Source organism: Vombatus ursinus, unplaced genomic scaffold (genome assembly GCF_900497805.2).
Source record: "Vombatus ursinus unplaced genomic scaffold, bare-nosed wombat genome assembly UNPS02009835.1, whole genome shotgun sequence".
Taxonomy (NCBI): Eukaryota; Metazoa; Chordata; class Mammalia; order Diprotodontia; family Vombatidae; genus Vombatus; species Vombatus ursinus.
The window spans coordinates 5,453,127-5,466,303 of record NW_020949613.1 but is presented as its reverse complement, the minus strand read 5'-3'; the positions used below and the strand labels follow the sequence as shown (position 1 = coordinate 5,466,303).

The 13,177-nt window shown below is 33.2% G+C and overlaps 1 protein-coding gene across 11 annotated transcripts in view; it reads left to right on the top strand.

The window, feature by feature from the left end:
* DST (dystonin) overlaps positions 1-13,177 on the top strand; it is a 445,378-nt gene that overhangs the window by 402,251 nt on the left and 29,950 nt on the right. For all 11 annotated transcript variants that reach the window (XM_027852998.1, XM_027852999.1, XM_027852997.1 and 8 more), the window contains 5 exons: positions 631-786; positions 997-1,203; positions 4,356-4,475; positions 8,077-8,246; positions 10,644-10,803. In XM_027852998.1, coding sequence (XP_027708799.1) covers positions 631-786; positions 997-1,203; positions 4,356-4,475; positions 8,077-8,246; positions 10,644-10,803 — 813 coding nt within the window. The remainder of the gene's footprint in view (positions 1-630; positions 787-996; positions 1,204-4,355; positions 4,476-8,076; positions 8,247-10,643; positions 10,804-13,177) is intronic.

The following is a 13,177-nucleotide window of genomic DNA, read 5'->3' as shown; positions in this document are numbered from 1 at the left end:
GAATGACCCACCTAAAAGTTAAACACCGAAATAGCAAATAAAAGGATCTAAGTAGGGAGATAGAAAGTTCATGTTAAATTATGGATACATTTTTCTCTTTTTGTTACAGTTTGAAACTGCTGCAGTGAATGAAAATTGTTGATGGTGCTGCTTTACTATAAGAAAAATGTTAGAACAGTAGGATACTAGATATAATCTGCCACTTAAGTGACCAGACGTGTTGAATTTTTAAAATATTTTATACTTTTTTATTATTTTTATTTTATTATATTATTTATAATATATATTATGTATTTTGTTTTGTATAAAATATGTTTTATGTTTGTATTTATACAGAAATATTTTATATTTTTGGCACTTTATATTGACAATATGACTATAAACTTGCAATTTTTTAGTAGTTCAGTTGTCAAGTAACAGGATATAGTATACTAAAACACAACGGCCTAGGATACAGTTCTCAAATGTTTTCTAATATTTTCACTGTGGATTTATTTCATTTAAAAAAGAATGGATGCAAATCATTCACTAATAAAGTAGGGAGGCAGAGGAAGACTGCCAAAGAATGGCCAAACTGAAAAAAGAACCTCTGCAATAGCATCAAGTACTAAATAGTCTTTTTTCTTTCAGGCTAAACTAGAGGATGCCCTTAATTTGGCCATGGAGTTCCACAATTCTCTTCAGGACTTTATCAACTGGCTTACCCAGGCTGAACAAACATTGAATATAGCTTCGCGGCCAAGTCTTATCTTAGACACTGTCTTGTTTCAAATTGATGAACACAAGGTATGTAGTGAATCAGACAGATAGGATTTTCATTTCTCCTTTTCAAGATACTGGGAGGTTTCATTGCTAGAAATCTGCATTTTAGGGTTTTTGTCTTTTTTGCATTATAGGTTTCAGTCTTCTTAAGTGTATATTGGTATAGTTTTTTGTAATTGTATATTATGTAAACATAGAAAAACTGATTTACATATGATGCTTTTCTCTGGAAAGGTCTTTGCCAATGAAGTAAATTCTCATCGTGATCAGATCATAGAGCTGGACAAAAATGGAACCCACCTGAAATATTTTAGCCAAAAACAAGATGTTGTCATTATTAAAAATCTCTTAATTAGTGTACAGAGTCGATGGGAAAAAGTTGTCCAACGATTGGTGGAAAGAGGGAGAGCTCTGGATGATGCACGAAAGAGAGCGAAACAGGTAATATAATAGCTTTTGTGAAACTGTAAATTTAGCAGTAACTCATACCTGTTAAAAAAAAATCATTGTATTATTAAATCTTTTATTGCAGGTCAAAATAGAGATAACAAATCATTGTTATGAGCCCAGGAAATTATTTCTTTAGTTAAAGGGCAGCACCCTAAGTACTGACATCTTTCCTTTCTACCCTTATGTTGACTTTTAGTCATATAGAATAATCTGAAAAGGAATAATTATAGTCTGTCTCCACAAGGGCTATTATTATCATCTCTAAAGACAAAACAAAGTTTTATTTGTTTTTGGTTAAGTTTTTTTCCTTAATCTGTGTTGTCATGACCTACTTAACATATGTAGTTATTTATGTGGCTACCTTTTGTTGATGTCGGAAAGATGAAATTTCTGCAAGAGATGGATTTGTATTCTTCAAGACAAAGGCCTTTGAGGACTATTCAGTTTATCTAATGATTTACCTTAAGACTTTTCTTGTTCTCTCTGAATTTTGTTGGAAGTCTTATATATATATATACATATATCTGTTTACCAAATCTATATTTCCTCTTCAACATTATGATGGTACTATCTCACAACCATTTGATAAACTTTTAATATTTTAAACTAAAGCTTTATATTTCGTCATATTTTTCTGGTTAAAAGACTGGGATAACATCATCTATATCCATTTGGATACTAAAAAAGTCAAAGCATCTTCCTCTTACTATCTTTTCATAATCCATACTATTTCTATTTATAAGAGAAACTAGCTAGCTTCTGTCTTCTGATAGGAAGATAGTCATTTTGGCTGGGTGGGGGAAATAATTTTTTCTTTCCAAGGGCATTCTCTATTATGGAGACTGAATTGTAGAATTGCCACTGTTGTACATTGTGTATCCTGCTCAGTCACATTTCTTACATGTCTGTATGGATCCGTTGAGTACTCTCCTCCAATTCTAATGTCACGGCCTAGGCATGAAACTTTATAATACAAAAGAAAGGATGCCTTAAACCAGGACATCTCCACCCCAGGAAATATAAAGGGTAGAATTTGGTACAGAAAGCAACATTTTTCATCATAGACATTTTGCAAGTTATGATTACTGTCATTACAAATGTCTCTTAGATAGAGCTAGTTATGCAATACTACAAATTCCTTCTAACCAAGCTGTCCTCTGCTAAAGGTACTATCTGTTGGTAAGCAAAGGGAATTCCCTGATTGAGGTCTTTCCCAAGGCCAGTTTCCTTTATCTCCTCCCATAAATATATAGCATCTTAGTTGATTTCTCTGTGCAGACAATAGCTACCTATGCTATATGTGTGCAAACGTATGCAAACACACACACACACACACACACTTCTTTAAATTCACTTTCCCCTTCTCTTCAACTTTTGCCATTAAAAAAAAAAAACCTCCTCCTCTCTGTTCCATTTGTGTCTTATACCTAAGTCATGATGATAAGGGTATGGGTAATACTGCTAATTGGAGAAGGAAATGGCCAACCGTTTCAGTATCTTTGCTAAGAAAACCTCTTGGACAATATGGACAATATAGTCCATAGGGTCACAGAGGGTCAGACATAACTGAATCACCCAAACAACAACCAATAAAACTGACAACAAACTGTTATCAGGGAAAAACAAAGTCAGGTTTTGAAATAAAATTAGAGAAAAGAAAGAAAACCAGCATTATCAAGCTGTAAAGCCCTTGAAAAAGCAGGAATTTCTCTTCAGAATCTCCTAAGTGCCCCTGTCTTAGTTAAGTCTGGTTTTACATAAATGTCAGGATTCAACTTTCTTATTCGACTAGAATGACATAATGCAGAGGAAGCTGGTTTCACAACTAGGAAAATGATTATGTCCTGGTTCTCACACACTGTGCCTGTGTGACCTTATGTAACTGTGTGACTCACTTAATCTCTCAGTGCTTTGGGCAGCCCTCTAAGACCTTAAGTTGCCAGCATTGGTAAAAGGAGTTCCCTTACCTATGCAAATGAAATTGCAGGTCTAGTTCTTTATTCCTGTTAACAGAACTAGTGTTACAACAGTTTTGATTTTTCTCTCCTTCCCTCCTCTCTCTCTTTCTCTCTCTGTTTCACTTTCCCACCCCCTCTTTACATTGCATACTTGCAGTATTTAACAGCAGTAAGATTTTTTGCCTAGCCTGGGAGTTTAACTACCATTTATAATGCTTTTTATATGAAGAAATAGTTCTGAATTTCCAAAAATTGGCTTACCAGCCATCTTTTGATATGTGAATACTTTGATTTTACAAACTGTTAATAAATTATAGACTCTCTGTAAAGGTGTTTCTACATACAGTGTCAATGACTGTATTTCCTATAACTACGAATGTGGTAGGCTGGAAAAGAGGTCTAAATTCTAAAACCAAGAGAATTGGGTTTTATTTCTGATTTTAACAATGACTTTATAAAAGCTCTAATACCTTAAGAAAGCCTCTTCAATTCTGTGAACCTGTTTCTCATCTATAACAAGAGGGGGACAGGCTAAATAACTAGATTCTAGAACCCATTTTGCTCCAAAATTCTATGCCCATATTACAACTGTTATTACTAAATAGTTCAAGTAAATTATCAGGGACAATTGCATTTAATTGTGTGACCTTAGGCACAAATTCCTTAGTCTTTCTGTGTCTCATTTTCTTTGTGTGTTAAATGAGAATGTTGGACTAGAAGATTTTGAAGTTCCTTCCAGCTCTGATTCTACGAAAATTTGTCTGCCCTTCCTTTGTATCCCTTGTACGATGAGGAATGAAAAAATTCCCAGTTCCTTAAAGAATACCAAACCTTTGCAGGGGGAAAATTCCCTTACACACTAATTTAGTTATTTGGCTAAAACAACCAGAAGTAGCTCTCATTATTGTCTTCAAACATTTTTATAGTTCCTTTCAACTTTCTCAAATTTTTGTTCAAGTTTATGTGTTTGAGACATGAGACTCTTGGCCATTATTAAATCCTTTTTATTTTTCGGAGGATGTGCTAGATTTAATTTAAATCATTCAAAAATGTAAACCCTCCTTTAGTATTCATTTATATCTATGTGGAAAGATTGTAGAGTCTGTATATGTAGTTCTTTCAGTTACTTTTTACCTTGTATAAATTTATATAATGTAAAAATAATGTTGTTCTTGTTTTTGGTAGTTCCATGAAGCTTGGAGCAAACTCATGGAATGGCTAGAGGAATCAGAGAAATCTTTGGATTCAGAGCTTGAAATTGCCAATGATCCAGATAAAATAAAGACACAACTTACACAACATAAAGTGAGTCTGATGCTGAAAAAAAGGAAGCTATGTCATTGCATTGTGATGTCATTTTCCTGCCCTCCATTTCCAAAGTCCCTCCACACAGAAACATTTTTTAAGATAGCATATACATTAGGATCTCTGAAATTAGTTGTTATAGAAAGAAAATTCAACATGGCAGCATATAGGTGTTCTTCATATTAGGAAATGGAGTTGTCTACAAACAAAAGAGAAAAAGTACTTAAAGTATTTTCAGTGGTTAAACCATTATGTTTTTAATTGGCCACTCTAATTATTTAGAATTATGGTTTGTGAATTGAGTGGAGATGATTAAAATAACCATCAAGATTTCAAACAATTCTTAAATAAAAATACTTCTATCTTTCTATATTATATTTTTTCTATCTGGAAAGTTTTTTTCCCCTAAAACCAACGAAAAAGGGGGAAAATTGCCCTGCCCAAAATGGTATTTTTAATATTTGAACTCAGAAATATGAGTGTTCCTTTGAATAGGTTAGAGTCCATCTCTGCGATATTTATGTGAATTTGATTGTATGTAAGGCTAAATTTCATTCTTAGGCTGATCCTACCACAATCAGTGTATTTAGATGTCCTTTCTAAGTAGTTTCAAAAGTGCACCATTTTGATGAGCTTTGAAAACTGAGTTAGAATTATATCATATTTACGAATTGCTCATCAGCATCCCTAGGACTCAGAGAAGTTACCAAGTAACAGTGGTGGCTATAAGAACTGTCCTGCAGGGCATGCAATCCATTTGTGCTGTGTTCTTGACATATTTAGTTTGAGATTCCCATGGCATAGACTGCTGGAAATGTCTGACAGGTAGTTGAAGACATGGGATTAAAGTTCAGTAGAAAGAGATGATGTCTGGGTATTTAGACTGGGGTTCATCCTCATAGAAACAGTAATCAAATCCATGGAAGCCAATAACATCACTGTGAGAGTAGAAAGAAGGGCCAGAGACCAGGGAAAGTGTGGCCAGCAACATTCCAGAGTGTAGCCTAAACCTGATTAAAATGTAATTGGAAAATATCAAACCAAATGAATATACAATAAAACATAGATAATGCTAATATGTAGTTTTCTAAGTTAATATATGCCCACAGGGATCCTTATGTATGGTTTAGTGGCCCCCATTTTTATTTGAGTTTGATACTAGTGCTCTATAGTATACCCATACTTAGTAAGTCATGAATGATAATCCAGGAGAGGAGACTAAGAAGCAGGTAGGATAACTAGGATGAAAATTCAGGGTGAAGACAGCAGTGAAGGAAAAGAGAGTGGTCAGCAGTATCAAAGGCTACACAGATGTCAAGAAGGTTGGGGCCTGAGAAAAGGGCATTGAATTTAATGATTAAGACATAAGCAGTAATCTTGGAAAAAACATAGTTTCACTTCAATGATGAGGTCAAAAGACAGATTGTAGAAGGTTGAGAAATCCGTGGGAGGTGAGGATGCATTATTGACTGACTGTAGACAGGCTTTTAAAAAAATACAAATATTCAAAGATAAATATGCTCCAATTTCACTTCTTTTAAAATTAGTTTGAGGGTCTTTCTAATTAATATGTTTTATTTCAGAGAAAAGCTGAATTTTGTTATATAGGTCAGAGATTAAAAATGAGATGTCATAGAAGATTATATTAATTCTTTTTGTTACTGGACTTGATATTCCTGAATTTGGTCATTGTATGGTGTCTCTGTATTAAATTGAATAGTTGCTACAATGAACATAGAATTTTTCAAACTTAATACTAGATCCACACTGAAGATAGGTTCAAAAAGTTTATAATCTGGGTGGTTTTTGCCATTTCCTTTCATACTTGGCATCATGTATCTGAGGCAGAAAGCATTGATAGACGGAATAAGGATGATATTTCTGAGTCATATCCTTTATTTATTAAAATTCTCATATGATGACAGTAGCCTAGTTTCTCTGGTCTCTTGGCCGTCTTCCTAAAGAAACCAGTTGCTTCCTTAGATTCAAGTGATGAAGTCAATAGAAAGCCTTCCATAATGCCACCTATGAGGCGATAGTACTCTGCAGACATTTAGTGCTTGAGTCAATGATCCTACCAATTAAACATCTTTTTGTAGTGTGTGGAAATGGCAAAATAGATTACCCCTTTTTTCCAAAATGTACAAATATGAAAATCCCTGCATGTTTCATGTTTAACATGTAATGATCAATCAGACTTAGTTGGATTGTCATTAGCAGTGAACAAATAGTAAAGTAACATAGGAAATAACCTAAGCATCAGAATTATTTATGAGGTTACTGGCCAGTGTATAAAAAGAGATACTAAATGATAGACAGGAAACATCAAGGAAGTACGGTAGTGAAGCTTCCCAAGTTTGTTAACTTCAAGTACTGCTTGAAGTAAAATTAATCTGTACCCTTTCCTTTAAAACTTTTCAGTAGAAAATAATGTCTAAAACAAGCAGAGTAAGCAAACTACCTAACTACAAAGTACAAAGGACATTGTTTGTGTTCTCTATCTTTGATCCTGCATGGCAGTGTTTTTATCTTATTTTCAGAAGAATCATGTAATATGAAAGTATAGCTTTTTGTAAGAGGCCTCATTAGGGTCATCCATCTGTAGCATCAACTTGAGGTATGGCCAAGTTCTTGCAATTGTAATTCATTGTTTTTAGGCAGTGTTCCCACTTATAACAGAGAGTATTTTGAACAATAAATGGTTATAGCTCGAAGGGACATGGAGTATTTCTTCAGTGTGGGTACATCATGAATAATAAAAATTATTATTATTATAGTTAGTATTTATATAGTACTTAAAATGTGCCTAGCATTATGCTATATGCTTCTGGCCTCTGGCTAATGTCACATGCACTTTCATATTCATGGCACTATAGCCCTAGAACGGTTTCGTGTTTTTCTAAGAGTAAGTCAACTTAATAAGTCAACTCTCCCTCACATTTTTTAAGCTTATCCTCCCTGTCTCCTTCAACCACATACCCAACAGTACTCTATGGTCTTTCTAATTACTTACACAAGTATTTATTTTTTCCTATCCAGTCCCCCGTTTATTACTACCACTATCCCATAGTCCCATACATACTATCCCTACTTTGGGCATTGATGAACCACTGTGATCATGAATACACAGAATGAATGGTGGGGAATCTGAAGTTTTAAGAAAAAAATTTATTGAGGTGAGAGGTGTGTATGCCACATCTATTTAAAGACTTCCTGAGGAATCAGAAACCAAGATCATAAATAACCATCTTCCGAATCTCCATTGAAATTTTAAAAAAAATGTAAATTAGAAGTTCAATTTTGCATGTTATGTTATGATAGTTTTATTTTCAACAGATTCGTGTTTCCTTAAATTGCTTCTTTAAAGATTATAGAAACTTTTAAAAATTTTGCTTTTAAATGAATAGATAGTCTTTATAATTTAAAAAAATATATGAGGAGCCTCAACACTTGTGATGTGCCATTGTTTAAAGATGAAATACTTCATTATCTTCTGTGCTCATTAATCATTTGGGGTTCCAATTATTGTGATTGTTTTTTTACTAATGCATTTCTCTCATGCCTTTGTTAAGCATATGTTTTTTCCATTTCAAATATGCAGGAGTTCCAGAAATCACTTGGAGCAAAACACTCTGTCTATGACACCACAAACAGAACTGGACGTTCTCTGAAAGAGAAAACCTCTCTGACTGATGATAATTCGAAACTGGATGATATGTTAAGTGAGCTCAGAGATAAATGGGACACTATATGTGGGAAATCTGTGGAAAGGTAAAATGAGTTCCTTAAAATAGTTTCAAAAGTTTTTTTTTTAAAAATACAGCAAATTGAGTATAATTTAAATTAAATAAATGAACTAATTAGAAAACATTCAAGAGGTTACTATTTAAGAGCTTACCACGGTGCCAAGTACTGTGATAAGCCCTGGGCATGCCAACAGAAAATAAAGACAATCCCTGCCGACAAGGAGCTGGCATTCTAACAGGAAGAGATAACCCACTAGAGGTAAGTTACAGGATGGTTTGCAGGGTCATATGATTCTTAGGACATGGTGTCAGGCTAGATAGCAACACTCAGCAAACTCAGGGCTTTAACAAAAAGGCAGATAGTTGTAGTAACAACAATAATAACTAAAATTCATGTAATACTTTAAAGTTTCCAGTGTGCTTTACAGGTCATAACATCCCTATGAGATAAGTGTGAATATTACCACCATTTTGTTCACGATAAGATTTTTAACATATATTGGTAAATTTTCTTTCATCACATTTGACCCTTCTCAATAAACATCTAAAGTTTATTAAGTTTATATATATATATATATATGTGTGTGTGTGTGTGTGTGTGTGTGTGTGTGTGTGTGTGTGTTAATTTTCTCCCTAAAATAGTTAAGCGAAGTCTTTTTCTTTTTGCTACTGATGCTACGTTACTTCCTACTTGTGTAGTTTTCCAGGTGATTTTTTTTTTTGTAGTTTAACAAATATTAACCGAGTGGAGTGGTGACTACTTTAACGTCAGTATATAGTACCATCATTGCCCATTATATATGACCTAAATTTTGTTGTCTCTTGTTTCTTAGTATTCACTTGATAATGAAATTTTAGAAGTTTATCTAACTCTATCATTCAAATAACATAAAATTTATCTTGTATTTCAAAAGGTAACCTTTAATAATAAGCAGATTGTAAATTGACCACATTATTTTAAGCACTAATAGCTCCATAGAATTAAATAAATAAGGTGTTCTTCTCAATAAACATTTATTGAGCACTATGTGTATGGAGCAATGTGTACTAGGCACTGTATTAATAATTGAAACATAATTGAAAAATAATTTAGCAGTCATCATGAAGGAAAGCAACTTTAATAATATTTTAAATTGATGCAAAATGACATGGTATTTATATTGTAAATATCTTGCATTTACTTACATTGTTTTCTCAGAAGGTGAGCTATCTTTGTGTCTCCAGGGTGCCATCACAAAAAAGTTTTCCCACATCAATAAATCAAAAAGCATTTATTAAGTACCTACCTACTAGGTGCCAGACACTGTACTAGGCACCATGGACAAGACAAGGCAAAAATGAAATAGCTCTTGCTTTCAAAGAGCTTGCCTTCTATTGGGGGAGATAATGCATACATACATAAGTATATGAAAACAATCTACAAAACACATACATAAATACTAGATCATTTTGCATAATCTAAAACTATTGTTAAGATTATTTTCCTTTGTGATGGCTATTCACATACATGTGTGTATTTGTATACATGTATGTGCTCCAATCCCTTTTTTTTCTTTTAATGCATTTCCCAAGGACATAGTAAAGCAGAAGTCTTCCCCAAATCTGAATTCATGAAAAATAACCTTAGAAAAATGATTTTTTTCTTTATTGGTGAAGAATCTCTCATTTTAAAAGTTGCATGAGGGAGACCAGAAGGGCTTCAGGGGAAAAGGAAGCAGATTTGTGAGGGATCAACTACCTTATTTATTTAGTAGTACTTTTCTTTCCCAAGGGGGCAACATTTGGATTGGTGGGAGAAGTACTTTCTTGTCCAATATCACAAGCAGTAAAGAACATCTTAGGGTTTGGAAAGATGAGAATATTTAGAGTGGGCAGAGGAAGAAATCTCTGTTGCTCCATTACGGGATTTGCATGGGTGTCTGTAAGAATGATGACCCAGGAGAAAACTCACTTTGCTATTTCTTCCACTTCTTCCTCAAACTTTTTCTCTCTCCCCCAACCAAAACCTCTCACCTTACACCTGGTAACCCCTATTCTCATCACTGTTTGGTAAACTTCACAGTAAGAGTGTTCACAGTATTTTGAAGGGAAATGCAGTTTTCTGGGAAGGCCTGAGTGAATTGGAGCTAAAAGAACTTGTGTGAATGTGTGCGTGTGTGTGAATTTTTTTTGACAAGTGTTAATGTAATTTGCCTTAGATGGTATGTTTAAGGAAAAGAAGACAGTAGTGGAAAGATACATGAAAAAAAACCAATTGCATTTCAAATTTTGGTATTCAACTGTTCTTTTGTTTATATCAGCACTCACTCCTAGGATTTTTCTTTCTTTTTGGTCACTACTAAAGTTTCCTAAGAGGTTAGTTCAGATGTCTCTTACTACTTAAAAAAAATGATTTAACTCTTTTCACTTGACATTTTCTCAGGCAAAACAAATTGGAAGAGGCTCTGCTATTTTCTGGACAATTCACAGATGCCCTGCAGGCTCTCATTGATTGGCTGTATAGAGTGGAACCTCAGTTGGCAGAAGATCAGCCAGTTCATGGGGACATGGATTTAGTGATGAATTTGATAGATAATCACAAGGTATTGATAAATACCTCATACTGCCTTCTTTGTGTACCTCAGTATGCTGTTATCTTGTTTACTTATCCTGGTAGGAGTGGAAAGAGGAAAAAAAATTATTGAATTTAGGCCAATCATGACATTTTTTTAATAAACAGCATTGTTAGGTTGCTGTTAAGAAAACATTTAATAAGTCTTCAAGTGCTATATAAATGTGAGTTATTGTTATTATAATGATTATACTAAGCTTTGGGCATCAGTGCAAGAAATATACAAATTTTTAGAACAGAATCACCAAATCTATGGGAACAGATGGGATACAACTTAAAAGTGTGATCCTAAGAGGGATTTAAAAAACACTGAGCACACTCTATGTATTTTAAACTTATTAGAAAAAAGTAGACCAAGGAAATGTATAATGCTTTTAAAACTGTATACAATGTATTTTAATCAATGGACCCTAATGCTATTTCTCTTAGAATCTGATTGAAGTTGTCAATGAACTGTCTTTTTGAAAATTTATGGAGGGTTGGTGAATGAAAAAAAAAAGTTCAGTGTGCCACCTTATTTTTTAAAAAAGCATCTATCATGATGCTCTTTTAAACTTTGTGGCCCAGTGGTTAAAGAGCTGACCTCAGAACAGGAAGGACCTGAGTTGAAGTTCTGCTTCTAACACATGCCTTTTAGTGCTCTAGGTAGCTTTCTAAGATTGTAAGTTGTAGAAGAGGTGACAACATTAATACAAGGAATTTCCTCATCTGGAAGTTACTTATACCAGTTAAATCACGGGTCTAATCCCCATCAGTTAAAATGTGGACCAGTCACCCAAACCATTTTATTTTTAATGTTAACACAAAAATTGTAACTAAGATTAAAAATGGATTTGCATAACATAAAATCAGAAATATAATTTTCTTTACTTACAGATTTTGAGAAAAGAGGGGAAAATAATGCATTGGACATGTTTTGACTTTAATGAAGCCTTTGACCCTTTAACATTATCTATTCCTAAACAAGCTAGGACGATGTAATTATTCATTAGTGTATACAGCTGAATAGTAAGTCACATGAGCAAAGTGGTTTGGGCTTAACACTTAACAAATTAATGTCTCAGTATTGATCTGGAGACTGTTCCCCAAAATCTATTTGTCTTGGGTTAAGTGCTTTTAAATCATTTTATCTTGAATTAGAGAGCTAGTTGTTTAAGTTGACAGATAAAATTACATATTAAGGTTGAGTGACTTGCATGATATTTACTATCTTTGTATTGGAATTTGTAAAGAATGACCTTTGGGAAGCTGTTTAAAAATACAAATGATAAAATCCATTTATGGCTAGTATACAATCATGCAAACAAAAAAATTTAATAATGTCTAAACATAAATATACTTTGAAAAGATCGAGACATCATTTTTACTGAAATAAAGTGTTGATTGTGGGTGAAAGTATTAGAAAAAAAGTCTTAATAGAAATTTACTTTAGTGGGCAAATGGTAATTGAAATGTATTGTGCAATTTGGTTAATTTTAAAGGGCTTTGCCCTTATAATAGTCCCTAATTTGTTTTTAGTGAAAAGCCCTGAAACCCATATAATGCAATGTTTCTTCTTTAAAACTTAAACATTTTCCTTGAAAAATATTTTAATAAGATTTCATCACACTGCATCTTAATTTAAGCTATTCTACAGTAAAAATAAAGATCTTTCTTTGTGTGAACTCAAATGAGGATGTTATATAAGTATGTGAAATATGACATGAGCTATGACTCTAATGTCCAGGTCAATAGATGGACTTCCTTTCATTACTTAAAAAAAATCTCTTCACCCTGCACTTTGAACTGTAGCATTTTATTAGACAACAACATTTATTATGAAAGTTTGACCATTAATCATTGTAAGAAGATCATTTTGCTCCAAGCCTTTTGAGCATCCTAAAATGTTCTGCCAGTTAGAGGTCATTTTCAATGAATCCAAATTGTATTGAGTTTTAGGTATTGAGTCTTTATCTACCTATAAGAAAGGGCCAAATGAGATATTATAAATGACTATATTATCTAAAGATCTAAACCATATGTAGATATAAAAATGGTAATATCAAAATGGCTTGGGTTTTTTGTTCCTCTGGGGATAGTCTAATTTGAGATAGGACTTTTTTTCATCCTTTTAAAGTCTCACTTTATATTTTATGTGTCAAAAAAATCAAAATGTTTATTCATATAAGCAAAAATGCTTGGTCTGTATTTCATTATAATTAACTCTTTCACACATTACTTTGCCCCATATGGATAGTCATCAGAAACATAAGGGATAATTCTTTTTTTTGTGAATAAAGTACCAACCAGATAAACCATGTATGTTAGGTCTACAACAAATTTCAAAATTGTAATTTATATTAGTT